This window comes from Rhinatrema bivittatum, chromosome 4, assembly GCF_901001135.1.
Source record: "Rhinatrema bivittatum chromosome 4, aRhiBiv1.1, whole genome shotgun sequence".
In the NCBI taxonomy this organism is placed as follows: Eukaryota; Metazoa; Chordata; class Amphibia; order Gymnophiona; family Rhinatrematidae; genus Rhinatrema; species Rhinatrema bivittatum.
Genome location: NC_042618.1, coordinates 211,701,891 through 211,726,400, shown reverse-complemented (window position 1 = coordinate 211,726,400; position 24,510 = coordinate 211,701,891). Strand labels below are relative to the sequence as shown.

At 46.8% G+C, this 24,510-nt stretch overlaps 2 protein-coding genes across 3 annotated transcripts in view; one reads left to right on the top strand and one right to left on the bottom strand.

Annotated features, from left to right (window-relative positions):
- The window catches only part of MST1 (macrophage stimulating 1), a 165,501-nt gene extending 157,637 nt beyond the window's left edge, over window positions 1–7,864 (top strand). Inside the window, exons 17-18 of the mRNA XM_029599661.1 lie at window positions 5,701–5,837; window positions 5,974–7,864. Coding sequence (XP_029455521.1) covers window positions 5,701–5,837; window positions 5,974–6,135 — 299 coding nt within the window. The 3' untranslated portion in view covers window positions 6,136–7,864. The remainder of the gene's footprint in view (window positions 1–5,700; window positions 5,838–5,973) is intronic.
- A 6,946-nt stretch (window positions 7,865–14,810) lies between these two features.
- LOC115090489 (acylamino-acid-releasing enzyme-like) overlaps window positions 14,811–24,510 on the bottom strand; it is a 157,656-nt gene continuing 147,956 nt past the window's right edge. Inside the window, exons 20-22 of one of the 2 annotated variants that reach the window (XM_029599658.1) lie at window positions 20,836–20,938; window positions 16,358–16,464; window positions 14,811–15,218 (exon numbers count right to left, since the gene is read on the bottom strand). In XM_029599658.1, coding sequence (XP_029455518.1) covers window positions 15,116–15,218; window positions 16,358–16,464; window positions 20,836–20,938 — 313 coding nt within the window. In that variant the 3' untranslated portion in view covers window positions 14,811–15,115. The remainder of the gene's footprint in view (window positions 15,219–16,357; window positions 16,465–20,835; window positions 20,939–24,510) is intronic. The other variant, XR_003856405.1, reaches the window with a different exon arrangement.

Here is a 24,510-nt window from a genome sequence, read left to right as displayed (position 1 = left end):
GACAACGCAACCGCAGTCACTTACATCAGTCGTCAGGGAGGAACCAAGAGTCGTCCAGTAGCTTTGGAAGCAGAACAGCTGATGGACTGGGCCAAACGGCATCTGGCCTTGCTGGCGGCCTCACATATAGCGGGGACCGACAATGTGCAAGCAGATTTTCTGAGTCATCAAAGACTAGACCCAGGAGAGTTTGAGCTCTCATCAGAAGCCTTGCACCTCATCACCTCCAGGTGGGGTTCTACTGTGGCCGAGCAATGTACTGCTCTACGTGTTCCCCCCTTGGCCGCTGATAGGCAAGATTCTGCAGAGGATAGAGTTTCATCGTGGAAAGGTGATCCTGGTCACCCGAGAGTGGCCTTGGAGACCCTGGTTCGCAGATCTGGTCAGTCTGACAGTGGACGGTCCCCTATGCCGGAGTCATTTTCCACACGTTCTGTATCAAGGCCCTATATTTTTGTCTAACGGCCTGGCTTTTGAACAGAGGCAGTTGAGGAAGAAAGGCTATCCAGAGGATGTCATTACCACTCTACTTCAAGCCCGGAAAACCTCTACATCCTTAACTTACATCAAGATTTGGAAGGTCTTTGAATCTTGGTGTCATGAGCATGGAGTTCTTCCTCATCAGTCTTCGGTGGCTCAGATTCTGGCACTCCTACAGAAGGGCTGCAGCAAGGACTTATTGTTTAATTCCCTTAGGGTACAGGTGGTGACCTTGGGATGCCTCAGGGGCAAGCTTCAGGGGATGTCCCTTGCGGCTCATCCGGATGTGGCTCGTTTTCTTTGTGGGGCGAAGCATTTGAATCCTCCTGTCTGTCCCGTTTATCCATCCAGGAGCCTTAATTTAGTCCTCAAGGCTTTGTGTGAAGCTCCTTTCGAGCCCCTTAAGAAGGCCTCTTTAAAGAACTTAACCCTAAAAATGGTGTTTTTAGTGGCGATCTGTTCCGCTAGGTGCATCTCAGAATTACAAGCCTTTTCTTGTCGGGAACCTTTCCTATGCATTTCAGATTCTGGAGTCTCCCTCCGCACGGTTCCTTCCTTTCTGCTGAAGGGTGTTTCAGCGTTCCACTTGAATCAATCCGTGGAACTTCCAGCTTTCAACTGTACTGACGTGGAAGAAACTCAGGCATGGGAATTGCGGCATCTGGATGTCAGGAGGGTACTCTTGTGTTATCTCGAGGTCACTAACGCTTTTCGACTTTCAGACCATCTCTTTGTCTTATGCAACGGCCCTAAGAAAGGTCTCCAAGCCTCTAAAACATCCATCACCCGCTGGTTGAAAGAGGCCATTGCTTCCGCTTACATTTATCTCGGTTGGCCTGTCCCGGATGATTTGAAAGTGCATTCGACCCAGTTGCAGGCTGCTTCCTAGGCCGCATGTCAGTTGGTTTCGCCACAAGATATTTGCAGGGTGGCAACCTGGAAGTCTTTTCATACATTTGTGAGGCATTACCGTTTGGATGTCCAGGCTTCAGACGTCGCTAACTTTAGCAGCAGTGTCATCTGAGCGGGGCTCTCGAGGTCCCACCCCAGATAGGGAAGCTTAGGTACATCCCAGCAGTCTGGACTGATCCGGATATGAACAGGGAAAGGAAAATTGGTTCTTACCTGCTAATTTTCATTCCTGTAGTACCACTGATCAGTTCAGATGCCCGCCCCTTGGGGGTGTTCAGTTTTATGGAGTGTCCACTCGAACTGTCACTGTGGTATATTGTAGGGGTGTGCATTCGGTCCCTACGTATTGGCAATCCACAACGGATGTGCCAGTATTCGTTGTATTCGTGGGGAAGCGAAACTTATCATGATTCCCCACGGATACAACAAATTTCCGCCGAATTATTCGGCCACCAATTTAAACAACCCCCCCACCCTCCTGATCCCCCCCCCCCCCCAAGACTTACCAAAGCTCCCTGGTGGTCCAGCGGGGGGTATTGCCAGTATTCAAAATGGTGCCTTTGCCCTCACTATGTCACAGGGGCTGACGGTCGGCCCCTGTGACATAGTGAGGGCAAAGGCAGCACCGGCACCATTTTGAATACTGGCAATACGGCCCGAGTGCAGGAGGTCGCTTCCGGACCCCCACTGGACTTTTGGCAAGTCTTGTGGGGGTCAGGAGGCCCCCCCAAGCTGGACAAAAGTCTCTGGGGGTCCAGCGGGGGTCCGGGAGCGATCTCCTGCACTCGTGCCGTCGGGTGCCAGGAACCAAAATGGCGCCGATAGCCTTGCCCTTACTATGTCACAGGGGCTACCGGTGCTATTGGTCAGCCCCTGTCACATGGCAGGAGCACAAGATGGCGCCGATGGCCATGTGACAGGGGCTGACCAATGGCACCGGCGCCATTTTGAACTGGTACCGAGAGTGTGAGAGTGCTCCTGGACCCCTGCTGGACCACCAGGGAGTTTTGGTAAGTCTTGGGGTGGTCAGGAGGGTGGGGGTTGTAGTAAATTTAATTTTAGCCGGGTAATAACTAGGATTCGACGTATAACCGTAACGGGACGCCATACGGACGTATGCAATGTATCTGCCCACCGACGAATACGTATCCCGAATGCAACGTATGGCGTCCCTCTGCACATCCCTAATATATTGTTTTCCAATTGCCTTACGCATTATAGGAGGGTTCAGATTTCTCTTTATCCTGTACAGAAAATTTACATGTATATATTTTTTATTTGCACAGTTCTGCTTCTGTGGCCTTTGCTTGACATGCCTGTTCAATTGTTACTTATTTCTGCTTGAGTATTGTTTATACTGAAGAAATGCAGGTGGCATACCAGTTTAAGAGGAGGTGCTCTCAAAATTTTTCCCCTTCTCCATCTGCTGGAAGGGAGGCAAAACCCAGCAGTCTGGACTGATCCATGGCACTAGAGGAACGAAAATTAGCAGGTAAGAACCAATTTTCCTTTTGCACTGTGTGTATATGGTGTAATTATGTTTATGCGGCTTGCCATATAATTACAATGGAGCCATCGCCTTTTCTGTGTCTGTGTCAGTGCTGGTTGGACAAGATGATTTACCTATGTTTTTCTTAATTGATGCTGGCCATCCCCTTAGTTAAGGAGAGTGGAGCGGAAGGCGATACAACGAATGTATCTCCTTCTTCATTTCCCATTACCGAGACATCTACGAGAGATGTGAGTCAGTCTGGCAGAGTCAGTCTTGGGCCTATGGGCTCTGGAACCCATCCTCCCTTTCCTGGATGGAATCCCAGGGTCTTCATATTTTTCTGCAGGGTCACCCAGTGGAGACTCGGGGCTCCCACTTTTAAGCCACTGTGTACAAGTGCCGCAGTGAGGTAGACCTGGTAATGTTCAGGAGGATATGCTTGACGATACGTCGGATACCTCCAACTGGGATTTGGATTTCTCCCTTCTGGACGAAGAGCAGATTCCTCCAGATTTGGAACCAAATTATACTCTGATCCAAGTTTTTCACAGAGTTGAGATGCCAGGTCTGATGTTTCAGAGTTAAAAAATCAATGGACAGTAAGTTCAATCAAAATCAGTTCCTGCAAATTACAAAAATGTCAAGAAGAACAGTAACAAGGAACGCTGAATGGCTTCATCAGGGGGAAGTCATAATTGTTTAATATACAGTATGCCAATCAACAGTAATAAAGATAACGAATCAAAATCTGGGTTGCATTTGAGTGGTATATCTCTGCCGTTCCCATTCCCCAACAATGTCATCCCCCTGATGAAGTTGTTCAGCCGCGAAACATTAAGGTTTTTGTATCGGGGCTAAATGCAAAATGGCTACTTTGTAACATCCTCCATCCTTGTGGGGATTGAAGAAAATGCAACTTTGTGTCATCAATGGGGTTGTGAACTGAGTTATTGGCTACTTGATGTGTTGTCTGATATTCTTGAATTGTTTGCTTCAAACTATTGTGGATACCTCAAGTGGTTTGATTGCTATTTGTGGATTGTATTACAGCCTTGTTCTGCTATTCCTATAAGAAGGACTCTTTTGCACTTAACTTTTTGTTGCTTGCTTTTTAAATGTTTTTTTTTAATAAATAGATATTTGTGAATAACTATTAGATTTCTGTGAATAAAAATGTTGTATATGATGATGTTACTGTGTTTCATATATATATATATATACATACACACATACCTTATTGTAGAAAAAGACACTAATGAATCAATAGGTATTGTTTTACTTGAGGAACACTTTATTTTTTGGTTGTGCCTATTTTTACTTTCACTAGTGTGTGTGTGTGTGTGTGTGTGTGTGTATATATATTTCAAATCCTAAACTTTCAGATATTAAAAATAAAATAAAGCTAACATGGTCATATTTAGGAAAAAAACACCTTCTTCAGGGGACTTTTGAAAAATACTGTAAAAAAAATGAAAATATAAAAGATTAAAAAAAATAAGCAATAATGGAATCAAGGTACTCATCTTTTTTTGTTTCTTTCTGCATCACTGGAGTGGATTTCATTTTTGGCAACTAACAGACAAATTGCACAACCTGACCATGCAATACAGCGTATGCTAAACATTTTATTTTTTAGCATGCATGTCAGTAAAATTGGCACTTAAAGTGATGGCAAGGGGGAGGGTGTCACACAGCTGAAAGAAAGAGGGAAGATGTCACTGAAGACAGGCACTTAAAGTGCAATGCAAAACGTTTTACCAAGTGCACTGTCAGGCCGATTCAGTAAAGTCTGTGGGAGAGCGGGCGAACAGGCCACTCGCCTGTGCGCGCAATGCAGTGTTTAAATTAGGTCCGGCGGTAGAAACGGGCAAAAGGAGGCGCTAGGGACACTAGCACGTCCCTAGCGCCTCCTTTTGGCCCGGAGCGGCGGCTGTCAGCAGGTTTGACAGACATCGCTCAATTTTGCCGGCGTCTGTTCTCGAGCCCACTGACAGCTACGGGCTCGGAAACCGGACGCCGGCAAAATTGAGCATCCGGTTTTTGACCTGACAGCCTCTGGTTGACTTCAAAATTTTTTTTTACCCTTCGGGACCTCCGATTTAATATCACCATGATATTAAGTCGGAGGGTGCACAGAAAAGCAGTTTTTACTGCTTTTCTGTGCACTTTCCTGGTGCCTGAAGAAATTCTGAAAGTAAAATGTGCGGCTTGGCTGCACATTTTACTTACTGAATCGCGCGGGCATACCTAATAAGGCCCTCAACATGCATTTGCATGTTGAGGTTAACAGTGCGCTCCGCCGGAGCGCACTGTACTGTATCGGCCTGTGTGTTAGCTAACACAAATGTCCATGCACAGCATCTTCAAATCCCTTATCCTGGTTGGCCCAAAGTGAAAGGAAAGTTGGCAGAGAGGATTTCTTCTCCCCTTGAACCCTCCTGATGACAACCTGTCCCAACCCCCTCCCAAGCACCATCTAATGCCCTTCCCCATTTCCATCCTCCGACCCCCCTGAACAGAAGGGAAGGAGTGGGAGATGAATCTGAGCTTCATGTGTGTGTTTTGGGGGGGGGGGAGGGGGAGAAGGATATGTGAGTTCATGTAGTTGTTTCTCTGCATTAAGTAATTTTCTGAAGCTCTCCAAGGTGTGGCTGCTTGAGCAGTTTAGGTTCTTACAGACACCTTTGCTGCTTGACAGATGTGTTTCCTAAAGCTGTTCATGTAGCTGCAAAGCTGTGAAGTTGTTAGCAGTTTGTCTAATGGCTCTCACTTCTTGCCTGTGCTCATTCCTCATCTCGCCTTGCTTCTTGCCGTAGGCACAGGGAGTGAGAATGTCCTGAAGATAGCGAAGTTTCCCATAATGAGCAATGATGAATGCAACATTGTGCACAAAGGTCGTGTGAAAGAGAACGAGATCTGCACCAGATCCATTACTTTGGAAGGAGCATGTGAGGTGAGCACTGCTGGGAAGGAATGAGGGAGACCAAGGTAGAAGGGGGTACAGAGGAAACAGAAAGCTGGGATTCTATGCAGGGTAATAGGACTTCCTTGTAAGTTTCTTGAACTCAGACTTTGCTTTTCTCTCTCAGGGGGATTATGGTGGGCCCCTGGCCTGCCTGACCCATGACTGCTGGGTACTGGAGGGCGTTATCATCCCTGGGAGGGGATGTGGACGGAAAGGTCAACCTGCCATCTTTATCCGGGTCTCAGTTTATGTTGACTGGATCAATAAAGTCATGAAGATGATCTGACCAGAAGAAGGGTTTGAGTCTGGTTACCAGCTGCTGCCCAGGTTACTTTTCATGTCCTTCGCTGCAGATTCTTTGTGATATTCTTCCTCTCACTACCTGCTTTCACCAATACCCTGCCCCTTGCTGCGTGGTGTATGTGACATCCTCCTCCTCCTCCTTGCCTGTCCTTCAGTGACACCTTCCCTCTTTCTTTACACTGTGTGACACCCTCCCCCTTGCCATCTACTTTATGCGATGTCATCCTTCACACCCTGTGATATCTGAGCCCGCATCATGAAGCCCTTCCCTTCCAGGCTGTCCCTGATTCCAACTCCCTCCTTTGAAGCCCTCTATACCGCTCTGTCACCATATCCTTTTGTGTCTCCCTCGCTGCTTTTATCCTAGCCATGAGCCATCCATAATAGTGGTCCAATAACTTCACCTATAAATGGGCCATATTGCATCTGTAACATCATATACTGCCAGGGCAGTCACATGCAGTTAGTGGGAATAATCAGTGACTCTGAGGCTTCAAGGGAATCACAAGAGAGCAGCTGAAGAGTTTCATGAATACAGCTGCTGGGGGTATATTACATCTTGGTACATGCACTATGTTGCTGGGTAGAGTTTTCCGCCAAGAAATAGGAGCTTTTTCTGGTAACTAAGTCCCAAAGGGAGGAAATAAGATTACAGGGCATTATCAGGTCGACAAGCCCAAAACGAGGTCATTCTTGTATCAAATTGCAACTCTCTCCCCTTTCCATCCCCAAAGGAAAGGAAATATTCATGGTTTTGCTCTAAGTAATGAATGTGAGATCACAAGGAGCAACTGGCCTTGTCTGTCCATTAGTGACATTTTTTAGTTAATCAAACATTAAATGTTTGTTCCAGCCCATTCTATGTCCTTTTAGGTTTGTAATTACAAATGCACCCACAGCACTATCGGCACTGTGTACATATTTTGCTTTTATGCTTTGATTATGCTGTTTTCGATATTTATACATTTTTCTGTTTCATGGTTTGTGATGCTCAAGTTCTTTTAGCAATGGAAAATGGAAGTGCGGGCAGCCCAGGTGGCTCATTTGAAAGTGCTTCGGTTTTATACTTAGCTCAGGTCTCCCGCTCCTTGGTTGGCTGGGCCTAGGAATGCTGTTGAGGTAGCACTGACAGCCCCTAGTTGAAAGGATGGGAGAGAGAAGGGAACCATAGTCATCATGGAATGGTGACACTCTGTGATTGGGTTTAGGACCCATGACTGAGAGCTCTGGAAGGAACCCTGGTACTTGGTTTTGTCGCTGCAATGACCAGACTATAAGTAAGCTGGAAGGAGAAAAACTTCCCAGGTAGTTGTGAATGAAGGCTTCTCGTGCCAGAGCCCAGCCCCAGTTCTGACTGAGCTGGAAGCCCAAAGAAGCAGCTGGGTCAAAAAAACAAGTGAATTGTGTATTGTGTTGTAAATGGAAATAATAAAGCTGTATAACAAGCTTCTTTCAGTCCATGGGTGCTGCTCTATGGACTCTGCATGTAAGAACTGGTTTAACAACCTTTGTAGTTGATTTGCTGAAGAGATCATAGGACCTGTAATATCCGACAACGTGCTCAGTTATCTGTATATTTGTTTATTGCATTCTCCAATAAGCTTACAGCTTTCTCAGGGCTTGCTGATGTCAGAGAGCAACAATGCTGAACCCACAATGACAAAGGACTGTTGCATTAAACTTTGTGAATAAAATGATCAATCTGCACGGAATCTTGCTTACCCTTTTTATTTCATTCCTAAAGAATACTGCATATACTGTATAAACAGGAGCATTACCTGTAACGTGTGGGGTAATTCTTTCATGCAACTCAATGTTGAGAAAACACTGGAGACACAGCTCCCCTGATGCATGGGACCCAAAACTGGGGAGCTGTGTCCCCAGTTTTGGGCCCCATGCATCAGGGAAGTGAAGCAGCTGGAAAAAGTCCAGAGTAGCTTAACAAAAATGACGAGGCCTTTTATACGACCTACAACGAGACATTGACAGGGTTGGATTTATTTAGCCTACAGAACATAGCACAGAGATGACAATAGCAGCCTTCACACATATAAAGTAGCTTTACATTGAGGATAGCTTCGGTTATGATCAATCTCTATTAAGGAAAGGGCAATAAGGGAAGATTAACATTAGGGCAATTCAGCACTGATCAAGATTGCCAAGGAGATGGTGGAGTCTGCATTACTGGAGGTTTGTAAAAGCCGGGAAACCACACGTCTGGAATAGTTTTGATGTGGTAGTTCCTAGTTAGAGGCAGCTGTTGAGACCCTGTCCAAACTATCTTCTGGGATTAGTTGAAAGTCCATCTTCCTCTAGATCAGCTCCACAGAAATAAATATAAAGTTTATGTTGAAAGCAAATTTTGGTTTATTCCATGGGCTCACATGTGGAAATATTTATATATTTTTGGAAGCAAGAACAATACTTTGCTTTTTAAGGTAAAATAGAACAGATTTTGAGTGTAACTGAAGCCCTGCTTGGTGGTGCTGAGGGTGATGATGCTGATAGTTGACCTAAACACCTGCAACACTTTCTCAAAGCCACCTTCAATGACAGCTATGTGGAATAAGCAGTCCTGGAACATCGCTGACTTGGTGTTAAGCTGGGTTTCTGCAGCTAAAACAAGACCTTAGGTCAGACTGTGTGCATCTACTCTGTGACTTCTGGTTCATATCTGCTCTGCTTATAAGCAAGTACTTTTCCACACTCTTGACTATGAAGCTGACACAGAGAAGGCAATTTTAAAAGCTTATTTCTGCAGGTAGTATGATGCTTTAACACAAAATGGGCTTTTAGAAATTTGCCCTTCCTGTGTGTAGGTAAACTTACATGGTTTTCCTCAGGGATGGGGGCTGGGGTGGGGCTTGCCTGTATGTGCACATATTTGCATATATTTTTTATCAGAAAAATTACCCACACAAATTAGCAAGTATAAATATGAATAAAACGATCCTGGAATAATTTTCAAAGTGAAATTTTACACATAACCGCAGACTTTGTACCAGTGCGTTACAAAATTTCTTCTAGGACAAGCAAGATGGGTAGTTCTCATAGATGGGTGACATCATCAGATGCAGCCCAGCATGGAAGACTTTTGTCAAAGCTTCTAGAACTTTGCCACTATCTGTGCATCCACATAGGGTCCCTCTTTAATATCTTTTTTTTCGCGAAATAGTTGCCTCGTGGTGGGGGAGCTCTGCTCTACAGTGTTTTTCTTCAAACTGTTCTTCATTTTTTCTGTGCCGGGTCCCTCTTCTCCAGTCGGTGCTCTGTCCAGCGGCGTGGTAGGTATTTGTTTTCCCCTTCGTTGCAGTTGATTCCCGGTGTGTCACTCTACGGTGGCTCGCCAGCTGTTTTTTTATGGCGTCTGGTTTTTGAAGGTGCCCCCAGTGCCCATGGATCATGTCTATTACTGATCCACGAGGTCTGTATCCTCTGCCTGGGGGTGTCGCATGACATCCATGGGTGCCATCTGTGCGATCAGATGACCCCCAAAGGCTGTCGTGCCCGGCTGGACAAAATGGAAAAGCTTTTTGGGTCCAAAAAGTCAGATCCATCTACTCCACCATCAGAGGTGTCGACACCTAGAGGCCGAGGGGAGCTGTTAGATACGCCATCCCTTTCCACTCCCCCAGTGGGCCCGTCTCTCTCTCTCTCTCTCTCGAGGAACTGGAGATAGGCCATCTCCAATGTTGTCGCACTCCAAAACTTTGGGGTCCTCACCTTCCTTGGCACCAGGGAAAGACAGAGCCGAGCATCGAGAAAGGTCCTGCAAACATAGTTACCGGTCGACGCACGGCTCCGGGACTGGTACGGCATTGGCGGCTGCCGTGCCACCACCAAAGCGACCCAGTGGGGAAGAAGCATTGTCCTCTATCAGACCTGGGAGTCCCAGGCGTTTCCCACCGATGGCGGTGCTGTGTACTGAGTGTCCTCGGGGCTCGAGGAGGCTCTGGTAATGCCTCCTCCTCTTCCATCTGTCTTAACTTCACCAAACTTTCAGGAGTAGTCGGATCGCAGGGTTCAGCTGGTGGTGCTCCGAGCCCTGTGGGGTATCGAACCGCCACCGGCACTGGTCCCTATGCCAATGCCAGAGCCTGCATTGTCTCTATTGGTGCCCCTGCTAGAGCATCTGGACATCCTTTTAGGCGTCTTTCTCACACAGCTGGTGTCCGGAGGACCATCGGTTTCTCAACGGCCTCTGATGCCCCCCTCTGGAGTGATAACAACCATTGTGTCCTCCAAGGAGGAAGACTTACTGTGGCTGTTGGCACCTTCGGGGCCACGGGGCTCACAGCCAGAGTTTCCCAATCCTGTTCCTGTGCCGTCGGGGATCTCGGTGCCTTTAATGCCCTTGGCGCCAATGTCCCTGGTGTCCTCGATGCCCAAACTGAGAGGCCTGAGCAGGGGCCATCCATGCCAGCCCCCAGGGGACCTTAGCAAGGAAGAGAGTCCCATATGACCCCTGGGAGTGATACCTCGGAGTCCTCTTCAGAGGACTTTGGTGATCTTTCGGAGCCTTCTCCACCAGATGAGAGGCGCAGATCTCCTGCGGAGGATCTTTCCTTTGCGGGCTTTGTCTGGGCCATGGCGGAAGCCATCCCATTTCAGCTCCTCATGGAGGAGGAAGCACAACATAAAATGCTGGAGGTCCTCCAGTTTGTGGATGCTTCAAAGGAAGTAGTGGCTGTCCTAGTCCATGATATTTTTAAGGAACCTCTCCTTAGAATCTGGAGACATTCTGTATCTGTTCCTCCAGTTAATTGAAAGGTGGATGCCACCTACCTGGTCCAACAGGCGCTGGGTTTTGAGAGGCACCATCTCCCACACCAGTCGGTTATGGTGGAGTCCACCCTTAAAAAAGCCAAATGCTCCCGTACCCATACTTCTGCCCCTCCAGGGCAAAATCACAGGGCATTGGATGCCCTGGGTAGGAGGGTGTATCAGGGCGCTATTCTCATTGTCCATATCCCCTCCTACCAACCATATATGACCCAATATAACCGAAACCTGTGGAAAGAGGTCCAGGAGCTGTTGGAGCACCTGCCCCAGCAGCAGCAGGATGCGTTCTCAGCGGTAGTACAGCAGGGTCTGGAGGCAGGAAAACACGAAGTGAGGTCCACTTACGATGTTTTTGAAACAGCAGTGAAAGTGGCTGCTGTGGGCATTGGCGCCTGCAGGATGGCCTGGATCCGCGCCTCGCACCTTCGGCCGGAGGTCCAAGAAAAGCTGGAAGATCTACCCTGTATGGGTGAGAATCTCTTCGGAGATAAGGTCAGAGACGTGGTGGCCCAGTTGAAAGACCACCATAAGACCCTTCTATACCTGTCAGCTAGTTCTTCAGACTCGCCATCCTCAGTCAGAAAATTCTGTCGCCAGGGCTCAAGGAAGTCCTTCTATCGCCAGAGGAAATATTATCCTACTGCCTCACGGGTCTGCAAACTCCATGCTGGTTCCAGGGGTCGTTCTTGTCAGCAGTGAACCCCCAGGCCTCAGCCAGCCCCCCAGCAGAGTCCTGCCATGGGGTTTTGACTGGGAGCGAGGAAGCATGAGTCAGATTGCTGTACCCTCGGCACCCTGCCCTCCGATCAGAGTCAGGCTGCATCATTTTGTGTGCCGTTGGCCCCACATTGTCAGACCAGTGGGTTCTCACCATCGTTCACCGAGGGTACCGGCTGAACTTCAGGGATGTCCCCCGGTCTCTCCCCATGTCCATCGTGGGCTTCATCCGCTCCTTGGGAAATATTTTTTACATAGCTCTCTGCCCTTCTAATGGCCGGAGCAGTAGAACCCGTTCCCCTCCGCCAGCAGGGCAGAGGATTCTACTCTTGGTATTTCCTGATTACAAAGAGAACAGGGAGCCTATGCCCTATTCTCAACCTGAGAGCCTTGAGCAAATTCTTTCAAAGAGAAAGGTTCAAGATGTCTCTCTGGGCACCCTGATCCCGGTCCTAAGAAGAGGAAACTGGCTCTGCTCCCTCGACCTGAAAGATGCCTGCACCCACATTGCAATCTTCCTGGGTCACAGGAAGTATCTTTGGTTTGTGGTGGGGAAGGATCACTTTCAGTATCGAGTGCTGCCATTCGGCCTTGCGTCAGCCCTCCAAGTCTTCACCAAGTGCCTGGCAGTGGTGAGGGTGCACCTCCGATGTCAGGGGGTGCACATGTTCCTCTGCTTGGACAACTGGCTGCTCAAAAGCACCACTCAGTAGGGGGTGCTTCACTCATTACGTCTGACCATCCAGGTGCTACAATCTCTGGGGTTTGTTATCAATTACCCCAAGTCCCACCTCAGCCCATCGCTACACCTGGGCTTCATGGGGCCAGACTGGACACGGTTCAGGCCAAGGAGTTTCTACCCCGCAATCAAGCACTTGTCCTGGCGTCACTGGTGAGCTTGGTCCACACCCATCAACAGGTTTCTGCTCATCTGCTGTTTTGTCTTTTGGGTCACATGGCTGTGTCTGTCCATCTCATCCCTTTGGCCCACCTATGCATGTGAAGGGCTCAATGGACCTTGTGGACTCAGTGGTGGAAGGCATCCCAGAACTTTGGGGCATGTGTCTATGTCACGCTGCCTCTCCTGGTCTCCCTGTCCTGGTGGGAGGATCTATCCAACCTGGAGCAGGGGATCTCTTTTCAGGTTTCCCTGCCTCAAGTAGTGGTTACCACTGATGCCTCCCTCTGGGTTGGGGGGGGGGGCATGTGGACGATCTCCATACATAAGGTCAGTGGATGGCTCAGGAATCTCTATGTCAGATCAACTTCCTGGAGCTTTGAGTGATTTGCTATGCCCTTTGAGAGTTTCAAGACCATTTGTCCCACAAGGTAGTCCTGATCCACAAAATCAGGTAGCAATGTGGTACATCATCAAACAAGGAGGCACTGGGTTGTTCCTCCATCCAGAGTTGGTACAGATTTGGTCCTGGGCTCTCTCGCAGGGTATGCTCCTGAGAGCGATATACTTAGTTGGAACACAGAATGTGGTGGCAGACCATCTGAGTTGAGTGTTCCGGTCTCACGAGTGGTCACTGGATCCAGCAGTGGTGGCTCGGATCTTCCGCCAGTGGGGAACTTCGGATGTGGATATCTTTGACTTGCCCTGCAACTGCAAGGTGAGCAAATTCTGCTTCCTGTTCAGGACAGGTGGACTTCCAGTCTTGGACGCCTTTGCCCGACATTGGGGCACAGGTCTCCTATACACATATCCTCCCCTTCCGTTGGTCATGAAGTCACTCTTGAAGCTGCAGTAGGACCAGGGGACCATGATTCTTGTGGCCCCTTATGGCCCAGACAGGTCTGGTTCCCGCTCCTTCGGGACCTGTCAGTCAGAGAACCCATCCATTTGGGAACCTCTCCCGATCTAATCACACAGGATCGGGGCTGACTGCGCCATCCAAAACTTCGGGCCTTAGCCTTGACAGCCTAGATGTTAAGCGCCTAGTCCTGCAGCCCCTGGATCTCTCTGATGACGTGTCTCAGGTGTTGGTAGCTTCCAGGAAGCCTTCTATCAGGAAGTCTTATCGACTTGAGTGGAGGAGGTGTTGTGTCCAGGGTCCTCAGCATAGTATTGGCGCGGCTCATGCGTGATCCTTTTGAGCCTTTACACTCCTATAATCTTAAGTTCCTGATCTGGAAGGTTCTCTTTCTGGTAGCAGTCACTTCAGCGCGCAGGGTTAGTGAGCTTCAGGTGTTGGTTACATATCTGCCCTACATGAAATTCTTTCATGATGGGGTGGTCCTGTGTACGCACCCTAAGTTCCTGCCTAAGGTGGTGATTGATTTTCATCTTAATCAGTCCATCATTCTGCCCACCTTTTTTCCAAGGCCTCATTCTCACCAAGGCAAACGGGCTCTGCTCAGTTTGGACTGCAAGAGAGCTTTAGATTTCTATCTCAAATGCACAGCTGGCCACAGGCAGACCTCGCAACTCTTTATATCCTATGACAGGAACAGGCTGGGCATTGCGGTAGGCTAGCAAACTCTGTCCAACTGGCTGGCAGATTGTATCTCCTTCTGCTATGACCAGGAATCTTCAGCTTGGAGGCCGCATAAAAGCTCACTCTGTGAGAGCCATGGTGGCATCAGTTGCTCACTTGCGAGTGATTCCCATTGCCGAAATCTGCAAGGCAGCAACGTGGCGTTCCCTACACACGTTCGCTGCCCACTACTGTTTGGACAGGGATGGTCGACATGACAGCAGTGTCGGCCAGTCTCTCCTTCACAACCTCTTCCAGGTTTAAACCCAATTCTCCTTACCTAAGGCCCATTGTTCCGGTTCAGGCAGTCTTCCTATGTTACCAATAACACCGCAGTTATTTATGGGCCTGTTGGCACCCGGTTCAGTGCCTGCTGGTCATGGTTTTTGCCGGGAGCAGCCTGTAGTTTGGTATTCACCCATCTGTGAGGACTACGATCCTGCTTGTCCTAGGAGAAAGCAGAGTTGCTTATGTGTAACAGGTGTTCTCTTAGGACAGCAGGATGTGAGTACTCAGGAAACCCACCCACCACCCCACGGAGTTGGGTTCTCCTGCGTTTTATTTTATTTTTTCGCTCGTGAATTCTATGTTATGAGACTGAAGAGGGACCCCGCATGGAGGCGCATATAGTGGCATGCTGGGAATGCTCAGTATGCCAGTCAAAATTCTAGAAACTTTGACAAAGGTTTTCTGTGCTGGGCTCCATCTGATGATGTCACCCATCTGTGAGGACTAACATCCTACTGACCTAGGAGAACACCTGTTACAAGTAAGCAACTCTGCTTACCCCCTATGTGGATTGTCTAACATAAAACCATCCTGCCCACCCCTCTGACAGGATTCTCGCTGGGACACTGAATGTTCAGCTAGAACGAACCAGCATGTGAGCTCCAGCTTTCCCAACTCTTTATAACATTATCCGTCTCAAAGACCAGAAGATCGCCTCCTGCTGCCTTTCCAGATACAGAATGTTCCTGCTCGGGTCTAAGATGAGAGCTTCTGGATGATCCACAGCACGCTGTTGACAAATGCATCGGCTTCCACAGCGACCGTGCACAGTGAGTGATCATCTGGGTACCACAGCACTCTGAGAGAGAAACAGACAAAGTTACAGAATCCTCCAGGCAACCCAGGATTGTTCCCTGGAATGACTTGTCAGCATTAATCTCTTCACTGATGATTGCCTTGAAGGGTTCACCAAGGTCTGTCATAAACCTCCAGAATTCAGTCCTTTCCACTAAGAAATCTCTTCAGACAGTCTCCAAGAAGTGCTAATAACTTCCCCTCTTAAGGACAGTAGCTCTCACTTTTTTGTCGCAGATTTGCAGTCTCTGCCTATGCAAACTTCTCTTCTTCCAAATATTTACATGTGGAAATGAAGACATCACATTCCTTCTCTCCACATTACTCTTCAGAGGTTTTGATTTTATTATTTATCTAAGCAATAGTGTACAGAGTAGCATGTAAAACACTGTGTATGTTAGTGTCCTGCAAAGTACACAATCACTGAGAGGTTAAGTGTTGCAACAAAGTGCGCACAATCATTGGGGGATTAGGTGATACAAGAAAGTTCTCACAGTCACTAAGACGTTAAGTGACCCAAGAAAGTGCTCACAATCACTAAAAGGTGAATTTTAAAAGCCCTACATGCGCAAAAAGCCGAGAGATATGCCCGTCTCAGGCTGGTGTGCACCATATGGATTTTAAGAAGCACCCGAGTACGTGCATATCTCCAGGTATATGCACAAATCAAAAAGTGAAAAAAGGGGCGGCTATGGACCTCCAAAGGTCTGAAATAAAAGCTATCTGGTCCAGGCCCCTCTTTGCCACTCCCCACCTGCACCCTTCACCTCCAGACCCCCAGCCCACCCCCCGAACCTTAAAAAGCCATCACTGGACCCTCTTTAGGGCTGGAAAGCCCACTAGCACTCCACCCAATTGACACTATTATTCAAAATGGTGCCAACCTGACCTTACCCTGGACATGTGACTGGGCAAGGTCTGAAGATGGGACCTCGCCACATGGCTGGGGAAGAGGGTTTGGGGACCGCTGAACCTCCAACGATTTTGATTGACCTTTGGGGGGAGGAGGGGCTGTCACTGGGCGGACACATGGACACATTTATCTTTTTCGGGGAGTTGGGGCTGCCTCAAGTGGCGAGCGACTGGTATCTCTAGAACATGCAAGAGACTCGACTGGCTGTCTTTGCAGGGATTCTAACTCACCGTACAGGGATGCCTCTTGCTCTCAGCGCTCTGTAGTACTCCATCCCATGCCAGGCTGAAATGCGCCTGTCTTTTTCTCCCAGAAGCATCAGCACTGGAGCTGTTACCTAAAATTAGAAAGGGGGCTGATCTCACATTGTCAGAAGCCAGCCCTGATTTCCTCTCCAAAACACAAGACTACAAGTACTAGAGCAAGGGTCAGCAACTTGAGTGGCATGCATGGCCATTTTTACTTTCACGGCAGCACAACACAGCACTGAATAGCAGCTGAGTGGCTGCCACTGCCGCTACCGATGAAGACGGGAGACCCTGCAGAGCATAAGCATCACAATGTCGTGGCAATACAGTACCCTACACACCATCAGGAGTCGCGTTTAACCAAATGTCATTTTCTGCTGCCATTGGGTCAGACTCGCAACTCTTATCACGAGACCGGCCTCGTGCAGCAGGAGATGATATTTGGTTAAATTAGACTCCTGCTGCCATGCACTTAAGGATTTGGCAGATTGCCACAGAGCCCAGCCCGCAATGGAAGAAAGAGAGAGACAGAGAGGACCAGGTGGCTGAAGACTGCAGAGCACATCCCACGCAGCTGAAGAGAGACAGAGGACCCAGCAGTCACCAGGAGACCCCCATAGTGGCTGAGAAGAGGACCAAGCAGTGAGAAGGCATGTGTGAGCTGGTAGGTGTGAATGTGTGTGTGTGTGTATGTGTGTGTGTGTGTGTGTGTGTGTGCGTGTGTTACAAGCCGGTGTGGATGGATGAGTGAGAGCCTCTTTGTGAGTGTGTGTGATCACATATGGGAGAGAGAGAGAGAACATGTGTGTGACTGTGGGGGAGAAAGACAGCATGTATGTGTGGGTGTGATTGCATGTGGGTGAGAGCGTTATGTGATTTCATGTGGAAGAGAGAGAGCATGTGTGTGATTTCATGTGGAAGAGAGAGAGCATGTGTGTGATTGCATGTGGGAGACAGAAAAAGCACGTGTGATGGCAATTTACTTATAAGAATTAGTTGCCCACACTCTCCGAAGTTCAGGGCGGGTTACAATAAAACATTCACAATAAAAGCAAAGACATATTCATATGAAATATATATGACAAAGACAAATACAATTTGAGGACTGAGCTATACACATATTAGGGATGTGAATCGTTTTTTGACGATTTAAAATATCGTCCGATATATTTTAAATCGTCAAAAAATCGTTAGGGCCACGATACAATACCAATTCCCCCGATTTATCGTTAAAAAATCGTAAATCGGGGGAAGGGGGAGGGCAGGAAAACCGGCACACTAAAACCCCCTAAAACCCACCCCCGACCCTTTAAATTAAATCCCCCACCCTCCCGAACCCCCCCCCAATGCTTTAAATTACCTGGGGATCCGGCGGTGGTCCAGAACGGCGGCGGTCCGGAACGGCCCTCTCAATAGAATCGTGTTGTCTTCAGCCGGCGCCATTTTTCAAAATGGCCGCCGCAAAATGGCGGCGGCCATAGACAAAAACGATTCGACGGAGGAGGTCGTTCTGGACCCCCGCTGGACTTTTGGCAAGTCTTGTGGGGGTCAGGAGGCCCCCCCAAGCTGGCCAAAAGTTTCCTGGGAGTCCAGCGGGGTTCCGGGAGCGATTTCTTGCCGCGAATCGTTTTCGTACGGAAAATGGCGCCGGCAGGAGATCGACTGCAGGAGGTCGTTCAGCGGGGGTTCCGGACCGCTGCTGAACGACCTCCTGCACTCGATCTCCTGCCGGCGCCATTTTCCGTACGAAAACGATTCGCGGCAAGAAATCGCTCCCGGAACCCCGCTGGACTCCCAGGAAACTTTTGGCCAGCTTGGGGGGGCCTCCTGACCCCCACAAGACTTGCCAAAAGGCCAGCGGGGGTCCGGAACGACCTCCTCCGTCGAATCGTTTTTGTCTATGGCCGCCGCCATTTTGCGGCGGCCATTTTGAAAAATGGCGCCGGCTGAAGACAACACGATTCTATTGAGGGGGCCGTTCCGGACCGCCGCCGTTCTGGACCACCGCCGGATCCCCAGGTAATTTAAAGCATTGGGGGGGGGTTCGGGAGGGTGGGGGATTTAATTTAAAGGGTCGGGGTGGGTTTTAGGGGGGTTTAGTGTGCCGGCTCACGATTTTAACGATTTTTCACGATAGTTTACACACCCAAACGGCAACAATACGATTCCCTCCCCCTCCCAGCCGAAATCGATCGTTAAGACGATCGAGGACACGATTCACATCTCTAACACATATTAATCAATCTGGACTGGATAAAATCTAAAAAGAATTAGAAAAGAATAATAAATCTGGACAAAAGTAACTGAGGCAGGGCTGGAAAAAATTAGGAGTTGCTGATATCTTGGTATGCCTGATTAAATAGGTAGTTTTTCAAAGCTTTCTTAAACTCTTTGGCCCTGGGTATTGATCTAATGGATGGAAGAATTGAGTTCCAAATGATGGGACCTGCAATTGAGAAGGCTCAATCTCGAGTGGCCGCTAATCTGGTGAGTCTAGAAGATGGAGTTTCCAGCAAGCATTGATTTAATGACCTTAGGTTTTGGGCAGGGACATAAAAATGCAAGATTGAAAGCGACAAAGGACTGGTGATATTGTGTGTCAGATTGCATATAATGGATAGTATTTTATATGTTATACTCCATTGGACTGGCAGCCAGTGTAGAGACTGCAACGCTGGAGTAATATGGTCACATAATTTTGTATTCATGAGTAACTGGGCCGCCGAATTTTGAACAAGCTGGAGCGGACTAATAGTATTCTGAAGGAGAACAACGTATAAAGAATTACTGTAATCTATTACAGTAAGTATCAGTGATTGGAGAACATGTGGAGGCATGTGTGAGAGAAAGTGCATGTGTGTGATTGCATGTGTAAGAGAGAGGGAGTATGCGATCGCATATGGGAAAGAGCGTGTGTGTGATTGCATGTGGGAGAGCATGCATGAATGATTGCATGTGAGAGAGTGAGAGTGTGTGTGATTACATGTGGGGGAGAGATGGAGGGATAGAGAGCAACCCCATCTAATTTATGACAATCTCAGGTTGATTGAAAATCAAAAGACCCCAGGTATGGAGAGCTTTTAATTTGTATCCTTAGAAGTTTTAATAATTGGGTGTTATTTGCTGTGTCTGCTATTTTGAAATATTTTATTGGTGCTGGGAAAATATTAAAAAATTTAGCTATGAGTTTTTAATTATTGAATGTTATTCTATGTCAGCTGTTTTGAAATATTTCTTTTTATTGGTATGGTTTTACTATTATGCTTGATTTTTTACATTTCTTAATTTTGTTGTTTGATGTTTTATGAGGCATGGTGATGTTTATTTTTCCATTGTTGCACTGCATACAGAATATGGCTTGTTGAAGTTTTCAGTTCAGTTTTTGTCTGCGTATTTCTATTTATACTTTTTTCTGGTCACTTTATTCTGTATTTGGTGAGGTTCTGCATGTGTGACTGAGATGAGGTATTCTGCTAGCTAGCGTATAGTTTTTGTGCAGGCATCTTATAGGAGCCTGGTCTGTTCTATTTTTCTTATAGGTGGTATACTGGTGAGGAGTGGGAAAGAGTGAGAGACATTTTTCTCTTCTCCTTTGTATAATTTTGTTTTTACATAAGGAAAAACATATCAATTTCAATCATATTTTTACATATCACTTGAATATTTTAACTGAAAATTAATGTCAATTAAAATTAATATTTAAGCACTGCGTGAAAAGAATCTGGCAGATCAGGGTGCCGACCCGCTTGTGGCACTTGAGGACCAGAATTATTTACCCCATATTTTAATCTTGGCACACCACTTCAAAAAGGTTGCCTATCCTTGTTCTAGAATGTACTGGGATAGGAGTTACATATCCAGAAAAGAACAGAAATGTTCTGGTGAACAGAAGCCATTTGTCCTTCACTTTTCCCACTGTTCCTCCTTTAAAATCTCCCCCTCCACCTGATTCCCTTACATATATATTTTCTGAGGCTTCTCCTCCTCCACCTTTCTATTGAAGATCATTTTCTGATATAACATGAATGAAGAAATCACCATAAGGGAGTATAAGTTATGAACAAGCACATTTCCAGAAGAAGTAGCACAAGGCATAAATGCTAGGCAGTGGTAGGGTAACCTTTTCTGCATCCTCTATATGGGGGCTGAGTGAGAGTTAAGAGAAGGGGCATGGCATGGGTGTTGTGGATGGGTTAAGAGCTAGAAAGGTGACATGGTATAAGTATTGTGGAGGGGGAGAGAGCTAGAGATGGGCACAGCATGATTGTTGTGGAGGGGGATGTATTTTCAGCATTGCAAGCCATGATACATTAGTCCTATGAAATACTTTCATATCATACTTGCAAAATATGTGAGGAGTACATGCAAGTATCTAGGTAGACAACTGATACACCACCTTCGTTATGACCCACTAGCTCCTATTGCTTGGCAGGAGGATCATTCTTCTCCCCTCAGCTTACCTGCCCAGCAGAGGTGATGGGGGAGCAGGTGATCATTGCAGTCAGAGTATCTGGCAGCGGGATCTGCCCAAAGGTGTAATCATAACCAATTGCAGAGTACCTCCTTCCAGAAACACAGACAAGAGCCAGTTATCTCTCTTGATGCTCACCTCTATTTAGTTCTTCCCTCCTATCCACGTGTCTACCACTCTTAAATTCTCCCTCCCTCTGTCAGTCACTTATAACATATCATGTCTCACTTGCTATCACTCATGTACAGTGCACTCTCTCCCCTGCCACCATCCACCCAAACACACACACACACACACACACACACACACACACACACAGAGTCTCTCCTCATCATCATCACTCACCTACATTTTGTTCTCTTCCTTGACTGTGGCCCCTCTTCTGGTTACTCATTTATACTATGTCCCCCTCCCCCTCTACAACTTACTTGGACTGCTCACTGTCCCCTCCTCCTCCAAATTTATGCCTCTGGCAAAACACACCGACGGGCCTATTTACTAAAGAGTGGTAAAACAGCAAGTTTCTGCCCTGTTTTACAGTGAGAACATTCCAGTGGAAATTACTAAAGTACTCTGGTATTACAGGTTAGTAATCCTTCAGGAATTTTCATGTTCCAAGCCATACTGATAGTTAAAGGGCCACGAAGGGCTATATGCTCCCTACCTTGTCCCCAAACTAAAAAAAAAAAAATGTAAAAGCCCCCAGCTTGTCACTACCAGCCTCCCATCTCCTATCCCCTGAAACTCCTTTAATGGATTAAAAGAAGTCATGCCCCATTTTAAACCCCACCCCTTCCAAATCTATACTAAATGTGGGGCCCCAGAAGCCCACAAACCCCCCCAATCCCCCACTTCCCTTCCCTATCTGATCTGAAGGTGAAGGGTGGTATTCTGGGGCAGAAGCAATATCCAACCATTCCCGCCTTACTGGCACTAAATTAGTCCTGGTTCGGGGACCCTGAAATCCGAAAGAATTTTTCCCGAAATTTTGGGAAAAATTCGGTTTCGGGTTAGTGCGCACTCCCTGTTACTGCGCATTAACCCAAAATTCGGGTCCCCATGAATTACAAAGGCCCGAACTGCAGGAAATACGATATTTCCCACGGTGGGCCGAAAACGAAGCCCGACCCAAAAAGTTCGGGCTTTGCACATCCCTACTACCTTGTCTCCGAAAACCACAGAGGCTGAAATCCCGCTTCAGCAAATTCAGGAAAGTAGAAGGCCTATGCAGACTGTAACTCATATAAAAGACCAGAGACAACTATGAGAAAACAATATTACGAGAAATTTAGACCAAGCCTGGAAAAGATTCAGTGATAAATGTAATATTACAAACAGAGCAAATGAACAAGCTGTAAGCCAGCTTAAGTCCACTTACAAGATGCTACCAGTTCCTGTCACATGAATATTTTGATTTCCTAACATGAATCAATTCAGAGGAGAGCTTGCAGGAGCATGATTTTCAGAAAAAATATTTATCAGTTACATGACAGTATGATCAGAGAGATTATAGCAGAAGTAGAATCTCAAAAGGAATGTCCTCTAGACGCATGACAAAATCCTCTGAATTGAAGCATCTCACTCTACAAGATGTAATGGACCTGTTGCCAAGGCAAGGACTGCACAGTAAATGGGATTTTATAGGCCAAGGCTCCAGACATCATCTGAGAGCATCACATTCACCTCAGTGAATGGCGCCATCTGGCATTGAAGAGCCAAAGAAAGAAAATTTTTGGAGGCAATGTGGTGCCTTGGGGTCTATTTATTTAGCATTTTTATATACCGACTTTCCAATAACAGAGTTACTGATCAATTCGGTTTACATTTTAACAGAACAATAACATTGACAAGTAAATGTCTTACAAAGAACAGGTCGATATAACTTGGATAAGTAAATATGGGGTTAACCAGTAAAGATACATTGCCTAATATAGGTATAAGTAAAAGGTACAGTGCCTAATGTAGGTTAAATAAACAGTTGCTAATTATAAGACTAGGTTATGTCTTCGACTGCCATAGATTAAGTGAGTTCTATAGATGATCTAAATAGCTCTCAGGTGGGTAATCATTGGCCGAGATGTTCCACAGGAAGCTGTTATGGGAAAGCTTGGTTGAACAACCAAGTCTTGAGTCTTTTTTTAAATGTAGATGAGCATTGCACTGCTCTGAGTTCTGGTGGGAGAGAGTTCCAGATTTTGGGGCCCGCTGTAGAGAAGGCTCTTTTGCTTAATGTTGACTTCATCGGTAGTGTATGTAGGTTGTTTTTATAGGCTTGTCTTACTGGTCTGGAGGAGGTGTGGAATCGGAGAGGGATTTTGAGCTCGAGTGGTGCCAAGTTGTGTAGAGCCTTGTGGGTTATTGAGAGCACTTTGAATAGTATTCTGAATTTCACAGGTAGCCAGTGTAGGGTTTTCAAAATAGGTGATATGTGGTCTCTTTTATTGGACTTGGTTAAGATCCTTGCTGCTGCGTTTTGCAGCATCTGTAGGGGTTTTATGGCGTTAGCGGGGAGGCCTAGTAGAAGTGAGTTGCAATAATCTATTTTCGTGAGAATGATAGCTTGTAGCACTAAACGGAAATCTTGGAAATGGAGGAGAGGTCTCAACCTTTTCAATACTTGTAATTTGAAGAATCCATCCTTTACGATATTATTTATGAGAGATCTGTAATTCATTTGATTATCAAGGATAACCCCTAGATTTCTGACTTGTGTGGACATTGTTAATTGAGAAGACAAGATGGTACTGGGATGTGTGTGGGTTCCGTCTTGGGAGATGAGTAGGTATTCTGTTTTGCTTTGATTTAGAATCAGATTGAGGCTCGTGAGCAAGTTGTTGATGGCTAGTTGGCAAGAGTTCCAGAAGTCCAGGGTTTTTTGGAGAGATTCAGTGATAGGAATCATTATCTGCACATCGTCTGCGTATAAGTAGTGTATGAGATTTAGATTAATGAGGAGCTGGCAGAGTGGTAGAAGGTATATATTGAATAAGGTTGGAGAAAGTGACGAGCCTTGTGGGACTCCTAAGGTGCAGGTGACTGGTTGCGAAACTTCCTTGTTGACCTTGACCTTGTACTGTCTGTTCTGTAAGAATGATTTGCACCATTTGAGGGCCTCATCTCTGATGCCTATGTCTGACAGACGATCTATTAATGTGTTATGATTGACCGTGTCAAATGCCGCCGAGAGATCAAGTAGGATGAGAAGACAAGGGTGTCGGTTTTCCAGGTTTAGTAATATGGAGTCCGTTAGTGAGATAAGTAGAGTTTCCGTGCTTCGTGATTGGCGGAAACCGAACTGAGCTGGAGACAAAATGTTGTTATCGTTTAGGTATTCAGTTAGTTGTTTGTTTACAACACGTTCCATGATTTTTGCGATGAAAGGTAGATTTGCAATTGGGCGAAAATTGGATGGGTTTTCTGGAGAAAGACTAGATTTTTTTAGTAGTGGTTTTACGATTGCCATTTTTAGTGGATCAGGTACTAGCCCTTGGGAGAAGGAGCAGTTGATGATTTGTGCAATGGGTTTGGAGATGGTTTTAGCGCAGGCGATGAGTAGATTGGTGGGTATGGAGTCCTGAGGGTGTGAAGAAGGTTTGAGCTTTTTTAAGATATTTTCGATCTCTAAGGATGAGGTCGGTTCGAATTCCCTAAGGCTAACCTTTTG